Raw genomic sequence first — 16,522 nt, forward strand, 5'->3', positions numbered from 1 at the left:
TGTCAACCCCAGGCTACTTATAAACCGATGAGTCCCAGAGTGAGCCCTTCATAAGGATGTCCAGGTGCCCGCGCCAGGCTTACCTGCTCCCTGCCTGGTGCTGGGCCGGAGCCGCCGCTCCCGCTCTCCCAGCGGCCGCACCTCCCCGTGGGGCACGGCCGGGCGCTTGGGCGAGAGGGTGGTGAAGACAGGCGAGGTGCAGCAGCCCCCCGTCAGGAGCCAGCCCGAGGACAGGGGGGCTGCACGGGACCTGCTGGCTCTGGAGAGGAAGGCACTGTGGCTGGGCCCCTGCGTGTCCCGCCCGGGGCCTGCAGGGCCGCGCTGGCGGGCCAGGGACAGGCGGTGTGTGGGGCAGGGCCGGGGGGCTGGGGGGCCAGTGCCAGTGCAGGCAGCCAGGCGAGGGGCTAGGGAGGCGAGGGGGGACAGCTGTGGGGAGGAAAAGGAGAGAGGCTTGGTCAGGCCCAGGCTTCATCAGGAGGAGAAGCCTTCTGCTCCTTCGCAGAGACCCAGGGTGCTGCTGCCTGTGCTGCTGGGGGGGAGGGCTCAGCTGGGAGGCAGCCAAGAGCCACCCCGGGCTGGTGCCCCCTTCTCCTGCAGCTCTGGGCCCCTCCTTGCTCTCACACAGCAGGAGAGCAGAGGCATCATGATTTGCTCAAGGAAAGCAACAGGGTCACTGCTACTGGCCCCAGCGGGTGCTGACAGATCCAGCCCCACACCCGCTGGGATGTCGTAGGAGACACCAGCTTGTCTCATTCCTTATAACAATTAGCTCCAGGCACAGAGGAGTCTGCTATCCTAATAATGTGATCTTGGTTATAAACGGCATAACCATGTCACACCCCAAGCACCAATGTGCTGGCTGCTGTGATGGCCAAGAAATAGGACACTGAGCTCCAAGCCCTAATGACTGATAATACAAGAAGCCACATCTTGTACTGAAGCCCCCATTGTCCCTGGCTGGTGCTGTGAAGTCTCCAGCTGAGCTAATGCAGCCCTCAGGACAAGCCCGAGCACAGATTCATCAGCAGAGGACATGCAGCATGCCAGGGTCCCCCCTCCTGTTTCGCAAGGACTTGTTCTCAGCAGAAATGAAATGCTGCTCAAGTGTCCAAAAAGAAGTGCTGAGAGCAGAGGCACAGACAGAAGATGCATGCACACATGGCAAAGAGATGACACAGTGAAGGATGAACACACTGAGACAGGACAGAAAGGATGAACTCGATTCTTTTTAAATTTTCTAAATTAATTTTTATTAGACAGATGAATGCATGGGAGCAATGGCCAAGAAATGAAACAACATATTGCTCTGATTTCCAATGGAAACAAACAATTTCTTGGCTGGCAGAAAGGGAAGTTCAGCTTGTACCATGGTCACACTTTGTACCAGGTGACCTTCCTCTTCAGGGACTGAGCAGCAAGGGACCAAGCAGCAGCACACTGGGCCACACCAGCTGATTCAGCCTATAAGCAGAACAGAGCCAGCTTCTGCCTGCCAGTGTAGGACTGGTGTTCCACAGGCAGTGACTCCAGAGCATGCAGCATTAACCCATGTCAGGGGCACAACAATGCAAAGCTGAGATGACGAAAAAAGTCAGAGAAAGGAATGGATAAAGTGAACATAGAAAGCAAATCTACAGACAAAACAGTAGAATCAGAGGGACTGACTGGAACACACAGATTTGTTATTTATTATTTATATTCTGAGTTTTTCTTCCACATGTTACTACATACTGGCAATCCCAACATGCTCAGTGCTCCATGTTCTACAAACTCTGAAGTGACTGTAGAGGTCATCACATCCAAGTGGCTTTGGAACAACCCTGCAAAGTTCTTCAGTATCCTTCAGTGCTCTTATATCCAGATAGGCTGATAGCGCTTAGTATCTCACATTAAAAAAGCCTTGTCATTTTAAGCAGAAATAACAATTACCATCTGAGCCTGCTCACTCTTAGGGAATTGCAAAATTTGTGATTGCTTCCACTGGCAATAGGAGCAGAGCCTTAGCAAGCAGACCTTGGCATCAGAGCAAAAGACTTGCACAACTTGGTTTTGATTCCTCTGAGCAGGTTTATCCCTGTTAGGTTCATGGAGGTTGTGAACATCGCCCCAGCTCATGCAGAGCAAAGGACACCAGGTCTGCAGTGATACCAGGTCAGACCCTGGAGCCCTGATTCTGAGCTCTGGTGACATGCACAGGGAGGGCAAGAATGGCTCTTCACAGCTGTTTGGGACAGATCTACAGCCTATTTCCCTGCTCACCAGGAGCTGCACCCTGGTACCTGAGGGCTCCTACTCACATCCAGCTTTCTCCATCTCCCATTTCCTGTAAAATTATTTCAGTAGTAAAAACAGATGAACAATATAAACCAGAGTGAAGAAGCTTTCCTAGACCTCCACGCTTCCCACTCAGTCCTTCTGCTTCCCCTGAATGTTAACAAACAAGGAAGCTTTTCTGCCCCCCTAATTCCCTTTACTGGGCTCAGAAGGAATCCTCCCACTTCTGGTAATCACTGGCCAGGTCCAGACATGCTGGGGTTTCCCAGCAAAGGCTGGAATCTCCCTGAGCTCTTCACCACTAACTTAGTAGTTTAGGTTGCCTCATTCTATAGAGCAAAAAAGATAGAGCAAATTAAAAAAACCAACCAACCAAACAACAAAAAAAACAACACACCACTAAAAGTTGAAATCAGCTCTTAACGCCTCTACCCTGGTTCTTTCTTGTCTCTGGGCTACAAGCCAGTGACAACTGGAAGTACCTTCTGTTAGCTTTTTCTTTAACAGCTGAAAATAGAAGAGCAGGAAAAAGACAAGACAAGAGTTAGGAAGGATTCAATAAAAGAAACACAAAGCTGTGGCTGCATCTCTCAGGCCCTCCTGCAGGCTCTTGAGCTGGCTCTGCACCTACACACCCAGCTCATGGGGCAGGGGAGTCTCTGGGGAGAGCAGAGATTTCCACTGATCATCTCCCACATATCAGGGAGGACTTGAGGGTGTCATTAAAACAGAGGGTCAACCTTCAGAAATGCTCATCCTCCCCTTTTCACGAGAAGTCAACCCTGCTCTTTTGCCAGTGGCTCCAGTGCCCTGGCTAAGAGGTGCAAGATCCTTCAAGCAAGGGGTGCACTCCTGTCAGGGGGTGCCAAGAATGCACCCCTTGGGAGGGTGCACATCGCCCTGAGAGGATGGACTCCAGCACAGACACACTCCAAGATGGGCCACCTCACCCTGCTCCCTGCAGGAGCTCCCTGCTCCAACTCTGCTCCCAGGAAGGCTGATTTGAACCCAAAGCACTGGGATGGCAGATCTCTACCCCTGCCTCATGCTATCCCAGCTCCTGGAGGAGCAGGAGGCAGGGAGACACAGCTGGAGTGACCAGACTCCAGAGAGGGTTTGGGACAGCCAGAAGGCATCCCCTCTCCAAGGTTTGCCTGGGCCCTGCACCCCGAGTCCAGCACAGCCAGCAGCCTGGCTCCGGCAGCAATCCCACACCTGACATGCCTGGGAAGTGACATCTGCTGCTTCAGAAGCCATGGAAACGAACGTGCGGGAAACAGGCTGTTGGCAGAGCCGGCCTGGAAAACCTAAAGCAGCACTGACACCTTCAGGAAGGGGAGACGAAGCTCAATGCCAGCCTCGGCTTGTCTTTTCCCTGCGCTGTGCCCTGCAGGGCTCAGAGCCTACTTAGGAGGAGGTTCTTCCTTCTTGAGCTGGCTCCTGCGATCCAGCTTGCTCATGACCTGCGTGATGTCCACGGTCGTGGCAGCTTCTTTGGCTTTGGCCTCTTCCTCCTGCTGCCTCAGGATGACAGGACTGGGGCTGGAGCGGAGCTGTCGGCGTCCGAACAAACCAGAGCTGGGTGGAGAGCAAGAGAAAGGAGCAGGGCATTACTGAAAAGTAGAAGGGCACCAAGACCTCAACCCTGGTAACTGAACTTACCAGGAAGGCAAGCTCAGACACAGATGGACATGCCACTGTCACCCACACAACAAGGAAGCACAAACACGGATGAGGTGGTTTAAAGCAGGACTTGGTGACTCAGTGTCATACATCAGCTGCAGGACTGCTAAAAGCATCAAGTCAGTCCTGCTCCTGGTCCTCGTGCATCCGTTACTCTGGACGAGGTCCTAGCTCTTTAGCTCACCCAGGATGCTGAGTATTGTGTCTCCAGAACAGGCACTGACAAACATGAAGGTAGTCACCAGGGGTCAACCAGCATCTGCCAGAGACCTTGTGATGTGTGGCTCAGGGAAAAACTAACCAAACCCCAGGCAAGTCAGCAGAAGGGTTTTTCCACTGACTTGAAAGTGGCTTTAGATGAAACAATAGTGTGAAAGTCCATGATTCCTCTTGCTCTCTCGCTGGGTTGACAAACGGAAGAGGAACAGTGAAAAGCACACCACCCAGCCCAGCTGTGACATTGCACCCTCAGCCTGAAGAAGCAGCTGCATTTCAAATGGCACAAATGTGCTATGCAACCTTTATCTTGGTCTAGATAAAGCCATTTCAAGCCTGCTCCTACTAAGGCTGTCTACCTTGTGCCAGCAGGTAAGATGCTGTTTGCTCTCACGTGGCTGCCTGTCACCTTCACTTCACAGGGGGTTTGTCCAGGCAGAGCTGAGCAGAACCCCTGGAGGACCCTGCCTTGGCCCCGTGTCAGCTCTGCCAGCCAACGTTTCATGGGCAGGAGTTTTCCCATGCCCTGTACATAATGCTCTCTCCTTCCAGGAAAGGAGCCATGATTAATTCTACAATCACAGCCTGTCTAAACAGACCCAACAGACAAGGCAGCTGAGCAATCACCAAGTTGATTCTGGCTGCACACAAACCACTTCCAAAAGGCTCACAACTAAACAGCATAATCAGTCTCAAAACAAGACATCTTTTTCGTGAAAAATTTTATTTAATTAAGCAAACATATAAATCATACTAAATTTGCTGCAACCGAGGCTTTTTCTACCCTTGCTACAAGAAAAACAAAACCCACAATTACATCCAGTTTCACTTGCCTTTTTTTGACAGTCTCTTGTGGCACAATAGCCTTGGCCAGCATTTCCTTGTACACTGGAGACTTTAAATAGCGGCCATAGGAGTCCTACTAGGAGGAAAAAAGAGAAACTGGTAGTTATGGGCTGCAAACACCCTCATTAAAATCACCACCAAATACAGCTGCTCAGGAGCCAGGGAGGCTGGGAACTGGATAATCTCCCCCGGCAGCCCAAGGGACTTTGCATCTTTCAGGCAAATGTAGCTATTTAAACCAAGCCCCTTTCATCTTGGTGTAAAATTCCCAGGATTTTCCATCTCACAGCAAAACTTCCCAGGTAAGATCCAGACCAAAAAGTCTGAACTGAACTTAGTTCATGTCAGTGGTGTCTCACAGTCATTGCAGAGTGAGGTGCTCATGTTTCAGGAGCCAAACTTTTCAGCAACTGGTGACAGTCAGTACAGTTTTGCTGCTCTCAGTGTCAATGTGCATTAGCTGCTGCTCTAGCCCATAATGCTCCTTCCTGCTAAGTGTATCTTGTATTGCTGATATGGAAGAGTTACAGGTTATCTGTGGTCACCATGATCTAATTAAAGTCATGACACACTGTATGCTGACATCAGCCTGGAGTCTGCTGCATCAGTCAGACCTAAAATAGGGTGTCCCTCAATAGCACCACAGAAAAGTATATGAAAAAACTCAGTAAAACTTGAGATGGGCCATGCCTGGTCATGCTCTTGGTACAAAACTCATGTAGTTATATCACCATTGCTACTATTTTTCTCATTCACTCCCGAAATCCAGTGGAATACAAGCAACCCCCCACAGGGACACCTGATCTGGCCCACAGAGTGGTAGGAACTGGGTGAAGGTAAAAAGGTCTGTTCAAGCTTTGAATGAGCTGGTTACAAAGCTGGTATTTAGAAAGGACTTCCAGCAGACCCTTGACCTCCACTACCTCGGGGACATGTTGCCTTGGACGGAAGGAGAAGCAGCAACATACAAAGGCCTGAATCAGTGCTTGCTTAGGTCAGCACATTTGAGAAATTCTCAAACAAAGGCCACTTGAAAGAGACAGCTGACAGCACACAAAGGCATGGAAAGGCCCAGAGAACTGGAATCCCCCTAAGGCTTTGGAAACAAATAACAAACCTTTTTCATCAGCATGTATATGTGGGTCTGAGCAGCATCTAAAACATAGCGATGAGGGTGCTTGAGGCCTTTGACTGTGATGCCCATTGTTGTGCCATCAATGTTAACCCAGCGCCTTGCTCCTGGAGCCAGGAAGAGCCTGCAAGGAGGAGGAATCAACAGAGACATTAACAACCGGGAATTCCTGGAGATCCCTCTCTCTGTGCACCATAGGAAAAGTTCCCTCGGCTCCCCACTACAATTTGCTGTCCTGATCTCTGGCAGTCAATCTCCTTTTCAACAGCAATACAAGCAGTCCCTTCCTCTTGCACTGTTAACACAAAATATCAACTCTATCCACTCTCCTTGTGGCAGCCCCAAGATATTTGCTATTCCACACCTCTACTTAAATTACATGCTAAGACCTGAATGTAATAGCAGAGCACAGAGAGGAAAAGTAACTATATAACACAACAGTACTTTTGCTTTCATCTCCAAAAGCTCCTTTCCTACACGGGGATGTATAAGTGCCACATTTTATGACATCTTACAAATAAATGCGTCAGAAATAGATCATTTGGAGAATTACAATGTGTAAAAGGTGACGAGACTCATGTACAAGGAGTTTAAGAATGTAAAATTATCACACTCACTTATAAATTTCTTCTGCTTTTTCTTTGACCTTGGATTGGTCTCCATACTTGAGATCCTCACAGGCTTCCCAGAAACCCAGATTCTCTCCTGCATAACAAGGACACAGTCAGCAGAGAGCAAAACTGAGGAAAACACAACCCCATTTATTAACTCCTTAACTGCATTCGTTTGACTCAGTATGTGTTGGCCCAACGCAGTCTCTCGCATTCTTAACAGCCACTTTGCAAACCCCTTTGGGACGGAAGGAGGGAAACAGCTTTCCCCTGCTCGGGGCAAAGGACACCTGATCCAGGCAGCCCCAGCCGGCCTGGCAGCAGTGCCCCCGCACAGCCCTGGGCTGTATTTTGTGTCCTGTGCCACTAGATGGTATCGCACGCCCTGCCTGCGCAGCCGCCGCCTCCAAAGCCACTTCCACCGCCTTTTACTCTGTGACTTTGCCAGTCTCACCACCTCCTGCCCAGGACCCGATTCCGGATTCCCCCCAGTGCTCTGCCTCAGCTCTGCAGCCGCGGCAGGGGCAGAGGGAGCCGCAGCAGACCCACCGCTGAACTCCTTCTTCAGGAAGAGCTGGAAGTTCTGCCGACCTTTGGGGTCCCGCATCAGCTCGCTGAAGTTGAAGGCCCAGCGCTCCACACGCATCTTGGTGGGGACTTCCACCCTGCACAGGTTGAAATCAAACAGCACTGCCAGTTGCACGTATCCCATCTGACTGGCAGATTAATTAAAACCAAAGTGGCCCTCGCTGGTATGCAGACTTCTCTGCACTCTGTTTTCCAGAGCTCCTGAAGTCAGCCCACTAAGAATTAAACAACTTGGTACACGACGGGATGAGGATTTATCTCGGATTTATGCCGCTCTCATCTCAAGGATGGAGCAGCTCTGCTGGAGGTTTGACTCAGTCCTGTTCTGGAGGAGGCACTGGCTGGTACCTTCTCATGAAGGCATTCTGTGAAGGTGTCCTTTGGGGCTAATGGGATATTATCACTTCAACAGGATTGCTGGTCTCAAATGAGAATCAGTAACACGTTGTGTGCTTCAAGCCCAGAGATGTCACTGTGTAATGAGCAAACAGTATCTGAATAGGAAGCCAGAGGAGACCTCAGGGAAGTGATGGACTGCCAGTATGTGCCTCCAACCCAAACTCTCTCCTAAAAAAGCAGCCTGAGGTATGTGCAAAGGCCAAGGGTGCGTATTTGAACCTTGACTTGCTACACCATTGGTAGCACCTAATTTAGGAAGGTTAATGCTAAATCAAGTGTAGCTGTTCATACTCCATTCCTGTGCTAGTAAAAAGTGGACTTCACTCATCCAAGGGTAGGATTAGGCCCACTCAGCAGAGGCTGAGTACATACTCCCATCATCAGTTTAGGAATTTCTGAAATGTTAACAAGGGCTCCACTTGAAGAAGATAAAGCTGGAAGTTCAGGACAGAGTATTCCCCAGAGACAGTTTCTTTAGCATGGCAAAGCTATGTCAGAAAGGGAATGCTTCCCTGCTTATGAACAGAGACCAGCTATCATGATGGAATCAGTGGTTCCCTTTTTGGATTTCTATCAGCATTTAGGTCAGTGCAAATCACAAGCTGGCAAAAATCCACAAATACATACAGCTTGGCATTGAGATCCCAGAACTCAGGGTCATCTGTTATCCAGGGGTTGCTGGGGAGACATCCAGACACGATAGGATCATTGGAGAGGAACTGCTCAGAGTATTTCACAAGCCTGCAAGTAAATCCAACAAAAATCAAATTATTAATTTGCAGGCAAAATTGCAGCCAGCCCCACTACAAACAAATGGTTGCACAGACTATGGAGATCTTCAGGGGTGCAGCCCTCTCAGCACAGGGACCTGGAATGTGGCCCCTGCTTTACTAGAAAAATCGATTGATCAGCTCAAGTTAACCTTTCCATTTCCCTAACAGTAATCTCCAGGTTGTCTTCCAAAGCAGTGGTTTTGTCAGTTCAAGTGCAGGAAGATACAAGACTGTTCCATTACCTTCCATTGCCTCTTAATTTCAGGGACACGGGACTAAGCCCCAAGCAGCTTCTGTCTCCCCCAGGCAAAGCCTGACCCTGTGCTGTTTTGTGTCACACATCACAGAGAGGAAAGGGCCAGAGAAGAGGAAAGCAAGAGCTGTACTTGCTCAGGGTGAGTTCCACAGCCTTCCCACGGGGTGTGGGAGAGCCCCAGCAGAGGTGCAGGAGTGCTGAGGGTACATCTCAGCTTCTCCTTTCTTCCACTCACCCACTGCTGTGCTCATTCCTCTGCAAATGGCTCTTGAGGGCTTGGCACAAAGCACAAATGTCCCTATCCTAGCAGGAACCAGACACTTCTCCTACCTTCTAAGTTGGCCAGACTTGTAATTACAACCAATTTCACTAATGTCCTGGAATTTCAGCCTTCTCCTCCCTTTTTCATTCTTGAAAAAATCGTCTGGTTTCTGCACTTAAAATTCCTTCCAGGCCAAGCTGCTTTCATGTGCTCCAAGTTGTGAGTGCTCTGTCCAAGGCCCCGTTGCTAACGGGCACCTTGGCATAGATCCTGCAATTATACAAGGTGACTGCACAAAGCCCACCACAGGCTTGGCACAGAAGTGCTTGATCCTGTCTCCTCACTGGAAGTGCCAAGGCATTCAGCACCTGCATAGTTCAGTCCAATCCATACATTCTAATCAAGCTACAAACATAAACCTGTCAGCTCAGGTAGCACTGCTCTGTCCTTTTAATGATTAGTGCTTTGCAGCTCCTTCTAAATCAGTGCATGCACAGTATCTAATTGCTGCTCTTATCCTTATCAGTAATCATTTGATTTGGACTCAATCCCGCAGCTGAGGTGGAGATCCACATTTCCTGAGAAGTTTTTATCTAGGTGACAGTCATTATCCATCAGAAGACTCAGGGTAATGTGTGAAAAGTTCCATTGCCAAGCAGTTAGGCACCACAAAATTCCTGGAAGGCAGTCAGGTGTCCCCAGCCCCAGCTCATAGTTTGAAAAACTGAAGCTGGAGAGTTAAGTGACCTGAGAATCAGTGACAGATTAAATGAGCAGACCTGCTGGTGCCTTGCAAGTTGTGGTTCTCAGAAGACAGGTCAGCTTCCCAGACTCTTCCTCCTGTTTCAGTCATCCACCACTGCCTTCTCCCAGGGAACAGGCCTGAGCACCTTGCTTATCTCAGGTTGGATATGAATCTCTGGGTGGCAATGACTATGTAAAACAGACTAGTGGGGTGGACTGCACGTCCAGGCGATTCCAGGTAAGAAATCCCTGTGGAAAACATACTAGTGGCTAATGCTATGACTGGGACCTTTGCACTTCATTAGCTTCATCCAGAATCTGATCAGGAAATGCTGCTCCTGTGATGAGGAATTGCTAGTGAATTGCTTGGATGTTCATGGAACTGTGTATGTTCCTTCAAGATACAGAATAACCAGAGATGTCCCCAGCTCTGCTGCCTTCTGGTGAGCATCACCACACAAGCAAGATCCCTCACTGGGGCTGAATCCAGGTTACTCCTCCCACACAGGAACAGGCACAGGACACACTGCTGCATCCTCACAAGGTAGCCCCCAGGCAGCTGCTTTTCCATCCCAAGTGCCACGATCCAGCCCTGACCAGCCTGAACAACTCCTTTTCAGTGGGAATCTCAACTGAGAGGCTGGCAGTGCTCTGCAGTCCTTCACAGCAAAGCTCTCCTTAGCTCCAGGAGCCTCATCGTCCTAACTGGGACTCTGACCCCTCCCCTGCCATGTACCTCCTGGCCCAGGCAACACACAGCCCAGACAGCACAAACAACACTGTATGTGGCCACCACATCAATTCCCCTGAGTCACCAGCTACCAGAGCAGATATTGTCCTCATCTCATTAGAAGATTCGCGTGGAAGACTAATTAATGTGTAGACACAAGGAAATCAGGACTTACCCTCCAATAGAGACAGAAGATTTCACTCTGGGCTTCACCATGGCCTGCTGATAGTACATGATCTGAGAGGGATCAGACACGTTTGTGGTTAGGAGCAGGGAGATGTGCAGACAAGGCTGGCTCTATCTGAACCTCAAGCATGCCCTCTCCCAGGCAGTGAGGCTAACTACAACAGGAACTGCTTCTTCCCTACTTACTGGATGCCCAAGGAATCACAGAATCCTTAAACTGTCATAGTAGGATAGCTGTTTTCACTGAGCTTATTGCAAAGGTCAGAAGAGCATTTTGCAATGTGCAAATAATTAAAATTCACTCCCCATGCTATATAAAAGTTGAATAACAGCTACCATTCTAGGCACCTACAAATGTTCTGCATGATTGAGCGTGTAATTATCATTGATCCCTGGCTGTCTCCACACTGGCGCCACTGGATGCATCTCCTATGATTTCCCCATCACTAATTTTGATCTATTGGATTTTAGCCCTGATGTCTGTCCTTGCTTGAGCCTTCCCATCACTGGGAGAGCTGCAGTGGGAGATGCAGAGGCAGGGAATGCCCTCAGAATACACTGACCAAAAGCTCCACGGGGCAGAGACTCTGCCAGCCAAACCCAGCTGTTTTTAAAACTGCTCATCCCCTGCAAAGGGGGTTGGAGCTCCCACACACCACTGATGGAAGCAACACGTACAGGACGAACACCTTGAAGGGAGGGGAGAACCACTCACCTCTCTCCTATAAACGTCCATGGTTTTTTTCTGTAAAATAAAGACACAAAACCCATTAAATTGGGGTGGATGCTTTCACTTGCTGTTTTCTGAGACATGAAAACAGCATTGCAGGGCTGCCGTCGTGCAGCACTCTCCAATTAATTCTCATTACAATTAAAATCAAACACAGCAGCTCAGCTTATCGGGGTATCATCAAAGCTAAGAGGAGCCACACACCATAAATGGTTCCATTAGCTGTATTTACTGTTGAGCATTGCTTCTTTCATCACAGGCTGCCTGTGTGCCTGCAATTAAGGGGTTACTCTTATGCAGCTAAAATAGATTCATTTACGAGACACAGATTAGATCATTCAACATTAGCTAAAGGAGACAGGAACCAACGCATTGCAAAATATAAACACCACAATTAAAAGCCTCAGAAGCAGTATCTGCTGTGCAAAGGGTGCTTACGTTGTGATTTGAATAACTCAAACCATGTTACATGTCATCCACAAATGAGCAAGCAATTGAAGGCAAGAAATTAACTGCAGGGTGTTTATTCACACAGTTTCCTTTGAAGCACAGTTACTGTGTGTGGAATAAACTTGAGGAGGGAGAAGGAAAGACAGGCTAAGTCAGGGATGCTCCCAGCAAGCCTTTAGAGGCTTATGCAGTGTTTCAGCTCTTCATCTCCCATTTTGGCCAACAAGATCTGCATCCCAGAGTTATTCTACCAAACTAACCCTATGTCAGACGTGGGCATGCAGAGTGCCTTGGGGAAGGGTGCCTTGTGAACGAGGAGGGACGAGGCATCTGGCACCAAATGCCACAGGCAGCCTGCTTGTCCCACTTCCTCACCAGACAACCTGCACCCTGAGGTGCCCTTATTTTGGAGAAGATGCTCTCTTAGGGCTGCTTTGTGAGGGGACCATCATGGGGACACTGTTGCAGTTCTGCTTTTGCATTTAAAAAGTGATCAACACTAGTGCTGTTTAGCAGGGAGAAACTGTTCCCTGTATGGAAGCAAAATATGCATATTTTGCTGAAACTTGGGTGGTTTGGAGAGGGCACACTCACCATTCCAGCAGCAGGAACCAGACATTCAGCAGATCAGCCAGTCTGTACAGCACTACCAAAAAGCCATCCCATCCTAACACAAACCTAGCCTGGCCAGTGCAGTACTAACAGAATTCCTCCCTGTGGCATCGCAAGGGGAGGAAGCTTCTTCTGCTGGAAATCTCGTGACCAGCTCTGAAGGACTTCAGTGCACGTAATCTCAGCAGGGACAAACAGGAAAGCCAACAATAGCTGCTCCAGCAGTGCTGCTCTGCTGGCCACACGCAGGTAACTGTGTGCAAGAGGGTGAGGGCTGAGATGTCATGGGGAGGAAAAAAGGTCTTGGACAACAGGATCATTGGCCACAGGGCTGTACAGCCTCCACTGCTGACTCAAAGGCCCCATTTCTGCAGTGTCATCATTGTTTCAGATAGGCTGTAGAAATGGGAGGCAAAAAAAAAACCCAAATCCATCTGCTCGTGCAGAGAAACTCACTGCATTTACTGCCCTAGAAGTGTAATCTTCAGAGAGCCTTGTTTCTATTTCAGGCCAGCTACTTTCTGAACAATAGTTCACCATCTACTTAGGGAACCCCAGACACAAACCAGGCCCCATCAGATTTACAAGTGCCAGCTAAACTATTCCATTTGATGACAATCATAGAATCATAGAATGGTTTGGGTTGGAAGGGACCTTGAAGATCATCTAGTTCCAACCCCCTGCATGGGCAGGGACACCTCCAACTAGTCCAGGTTGCTCAAAGCCCCATCCAACCTGCCCTTGAACACTTCCAGGGATGGGGACTGTGGCTAGGGCCGCTTGAGGAAAATCAACACATTAAAATCACTAGATGGTTTTAAAAGGCCCCTCATTACTTCCTCTGTTTTGTAAAGCAGGTGTCTCAAACAGGCCTGGTGCAGTGGGGCCAGAAGAGGTAGATGCTGGCACAGTGGCTTGAAGGCAGATCATGTGGTAGTTAAGTTGTGTCATCCTCTACAGGGGTCTGAGAGGCAGGCAGCACACCACACACACACAAGACAAACAGCTGGTGGGAAAGAAAAAAAGAACACAGTAAGTTACATGTTATATAGAGCAAGAAAGGCATGAATTAAAATGCCATCACAACAGAAGAATTATATGTGGGTGAGTAAAAATCAAAGCTAATGCCATGTCTGCAAACATGGAAAGATTTAATTTTTTTAAGTGCATCCTACACCAATCATTCCCTCCTGCCACAGCTGGAACGTGTAGGTCAGCCCTCCAGATAAGCTGGTACTGGGAAAACCAGTGGGGCTTTGGTAGGGTGCTCCAGGGTGGGGGGGATTTGCCAAGGCTTGCACAGAAAAGGGGGCCATGGCACAAGAAGGGCTGAGCATCACAGAATAGTGGCACACACTGAACTGGAGAGGAATCCAAGAGGAGCCCAGCACTGAACACTGTATTGAGAACTGCAGGTGCTGGCTGTGCTCACCCCTTTCCAGTTCTCAAATCCACAGTAACTGGGAAGGATCTCGGCTGTTCCACCCCAGAGCTGTGCAGCATTTCATTTCCCTTTCTCCCACAGAGCTCCCATGAGCAGTTTCCAGCTTTGCTGCTGCTACAAGGGACCCTTAAGTACTCTGTGTCCTTTTGAGCAGTCATCCCCACCATTCCTTCCCTCTGCCTCTGGCAGCAGCAATGCTGAAGTGCCCTGTACCACCCACCCACTCCCCCTCATTTGGAAGAAAATAATATTAGGAAGAAAAGAGTAATTTCCTATAATGAGATTAATTTTGCAATGCCCTTAACGAGTGACTTACAGCAATTACAGTGGATAAGCTCCCCAGCCCTGCAGGCTTCACATCAAAATGGCAATTAGCAAAAGACGTGGGCCTGTCTCAGGCGAGTGCCTCATGCTGTTCAACACCCTCCTCACTGAGACACACAGCAGCACTTGGACACCTGCATGGCCTTGTCACACCCCGCTGCCACCAGCTGAGCAGTCCCCCAAGTGCACAGGCAGCAGCTGCAAAGCTCAGCTGGGAGCCAGCCAGGACCTGCTCAAGGGCTGATCCACGTGGCTGAAGCCAGCAGCTCCTGCAAGAGCTGGGACATCTGCTGATTTCCAGCTAACCATTCACATGGATCTCCTCTGCTCTCAGCGTGGGCCTTCCTGACCACATTGTGGAGATAATGGTCATTATGTTTTTGCTGGTCTGGCTGCCATTCAGTGTTTCTAGAGGCCGTAAACAGCTGGACAACAGCTTTTGTGTGTGCACCCAGATGGAGCTTGGAGTGAAGAACAAGCCCAGGCCACTGTTACCCAGAGGTCATTTTGGACTAGGGCACTGCAAATCCCACCTGCCTTCTGCCCTGCAGTGCTCTCTGTCCATGCACACGGCTTGGCCAGCTGGTTTTTCCCTGTCTTGTTTATCTGCTTCTGACCCTGTTATTTCAGAGATGTGATGGATGCAGCAGAAGTTATGCATTTATCATGCAGCCAAACTGAGAGAGACTTATGCAATTAAAGGCCAGCAATGACCAGGCAGATCTGTGGCTGATTTGCTGTGTACAATCCAGGGCATTTCATTCAGTAGTCCCTGAATCTAGTGCAGTGATTTTTGGCTATGCTGAAGCACCTTCCAGAAAGCCTCTCTGGTTACAGAAGAAGACAAAAGCTCAGTGTGTACCTGCAGTCAGCAGGCTCTGGAGGTTGCCTGGTAACTCCCAAAGGAGTGAGGCTCAATCATAAGCCTGAGACCTGAGTAACAAAAGGCTAAAGCATCCCTTAATTAGCTGCTCAATGGATGGCTACTTTTGCCTTATTCCTCTTGCCCAACTAAACTCCTAACTCATTATAACCGGGAGGGATGCTCATGGGTCAGTAATAAAAGCCAAGCACCTGTTTATCCCCAGAAGATTCTATCAATTAGGGAGGGAGCAGCCCACCAAAGGGTCTGAGGCAAGTGAGAGCTGTTCATGTCAATATCAGCTTCAAAGAAGTCATTCTGATATCAGGAATTAATCACCAGGAATATTTTCTTTTTCAGCTGTCAAGAGAAAACTAATTGGCCAACAAAGTGAAGCTAGCCTGAGTGTGAACAGAGGCAGAAATCAAATAAATGGGCACTGGATTCATGCCTTCATTTTCTGCTCTCATGGTTTCACCTATGTCAGAGCCAGAGGCTGGGCCCACAGAAAACATCAATAAAACTCTGCACTGCCTTCAGCAGGGATACAGCCCAGCCCAGCATTTACCAGCAGAGCTTGGGCCATCCTTTCTGCTCACCAAAGGCTGCTGAGCCACACGTTTGTGAGAGTAGCCTACAGAAATTAAAAATAAAAAAGTGGCTAGTCCAAAGGTGGCTCTAGGTGGGCTTTTGGCTGTCCAGTATATTGTCAATTGGTCTTTCAAAAACAAAAAAAGGGGCAAGAACCACCCTTCCCTCTTAGCTCAGCCTCCAGGGAAGAGGAAGAGCTCAGACCAGTTCAAAGGAGAAAGGCAGTGAAGTCACCCCAAAGCTGATGTTCTTTGGCTCATGCCCTTCTTGAAGTCTCTGCTGATGGGGAGAACCAACCATGTCTCTTACATCCAGGGTGGGAATGGGACAGAGATCCCTCAGCTCACTTCCTCTGTGCTACCAGGCAGCTGGCAGATGGCTCGGGGCCTTCAGATGGTTTGCAAACCTAAAATCTCCTACATGTCAGCTGTAAAACTGTGGGTGAGAAGTCAGCTTACTCCTCTTTTCCATCTCTCTCCCTTTCCTCCACTTCTTTTCTCTTTAAAAAAAAAATAACAAAAAGGCTCTCAGCAGCTGCTACTTACAGCACAAAAAAATAAAATACACCTCATCCTACATTTTGCTCATTTTCAGTCACTATAGCAACAGAACACAGTCGGTCAAAGCAATTACCCTGCTTCTGGCTGTTGAGATGTTTAAAGGCTGTTACAAAAATAAGAAGTTGTGGGAATACAGTAAGTGTGATCACAGTTATGTTTGCATTTAATTGCTGAGAGACACTTTGACTTTACTTCCAAATGAACACCATTAAATGCACAAATGCAGGGTCACTTAGAAGGACTGGAGAA

At 48.9% G+C, this 16,522-nt stretch overlaps 1 protein-coding gene across 4 annotated transcripts in view; it reads right to left on the reverse strand.

Moving 5' to 3' along the window:
- Window positions 1–1,222: 1,222 nt before the first annotated feature.
- The window catches only part of RGS9 (regulator of G protein signaling 9), a 36,099-nt gene continuing 20,799 nt past the window's right edge, over window positions 1,223–16,522 (reverse strand). For 3 of the 4 annotated variants that reach the window (XM_051634981.1, XM_051634979.1, XM_051634982.1), the window contains 8 exons: window positions 11,416–11,445; window positions 10,690–10,751; window positions 8,377–8,490; window positions 7,312–7,427; window positions 6,769–6,856; window positions 6,137–6,275; window positions 5,007–5,092; window positions 1,223–3,852 (listed from right to left, as the gene is read on the reverse strand). In XM_051634981.1, the coding sequence (XP_051490941.1) occupies window positions 3,678–3,852; window positions 5,007–5,092; window positions 6,137–6,275; window positions 6,769–6,856; window positions 7,312–7,427; window positions 8,377–8,490; window positions 10,690–10,751; window positions 11,416–11,445 (810 nt within the window). In that variant the 3' untranslated portion in view covers window positions 1,223–3,677. Of the gene's footprint in view, window positions 3,853–5,006; window positions 5,096–6,136; window positions 6,276–6,768; window positions 6,857–7,311; window positions 7,428–8,376; window positions 8,491–10,689; window positions 10,752–11,415; window positions 11,446–16,522 lie in introns of those variants that run through there. The other variant, XM_051634983.1, reaches the window with a different exon arrangement.

Source organism: Apus apus, chromosome 17 (assembly GCF_020740795.1).
Source record: "Apus apus isolate bApuApu2 chromosome 17, bApuApu2.pri.cur, whole genome shotgun sequence".
In the NCBI taxonomy this organism is placed as follows: domain Eukaryota; kingdom Metazoa; phylum Chordata; class Aves; order Apodiformes; family Apodidae; genus Apus; species Apus apus.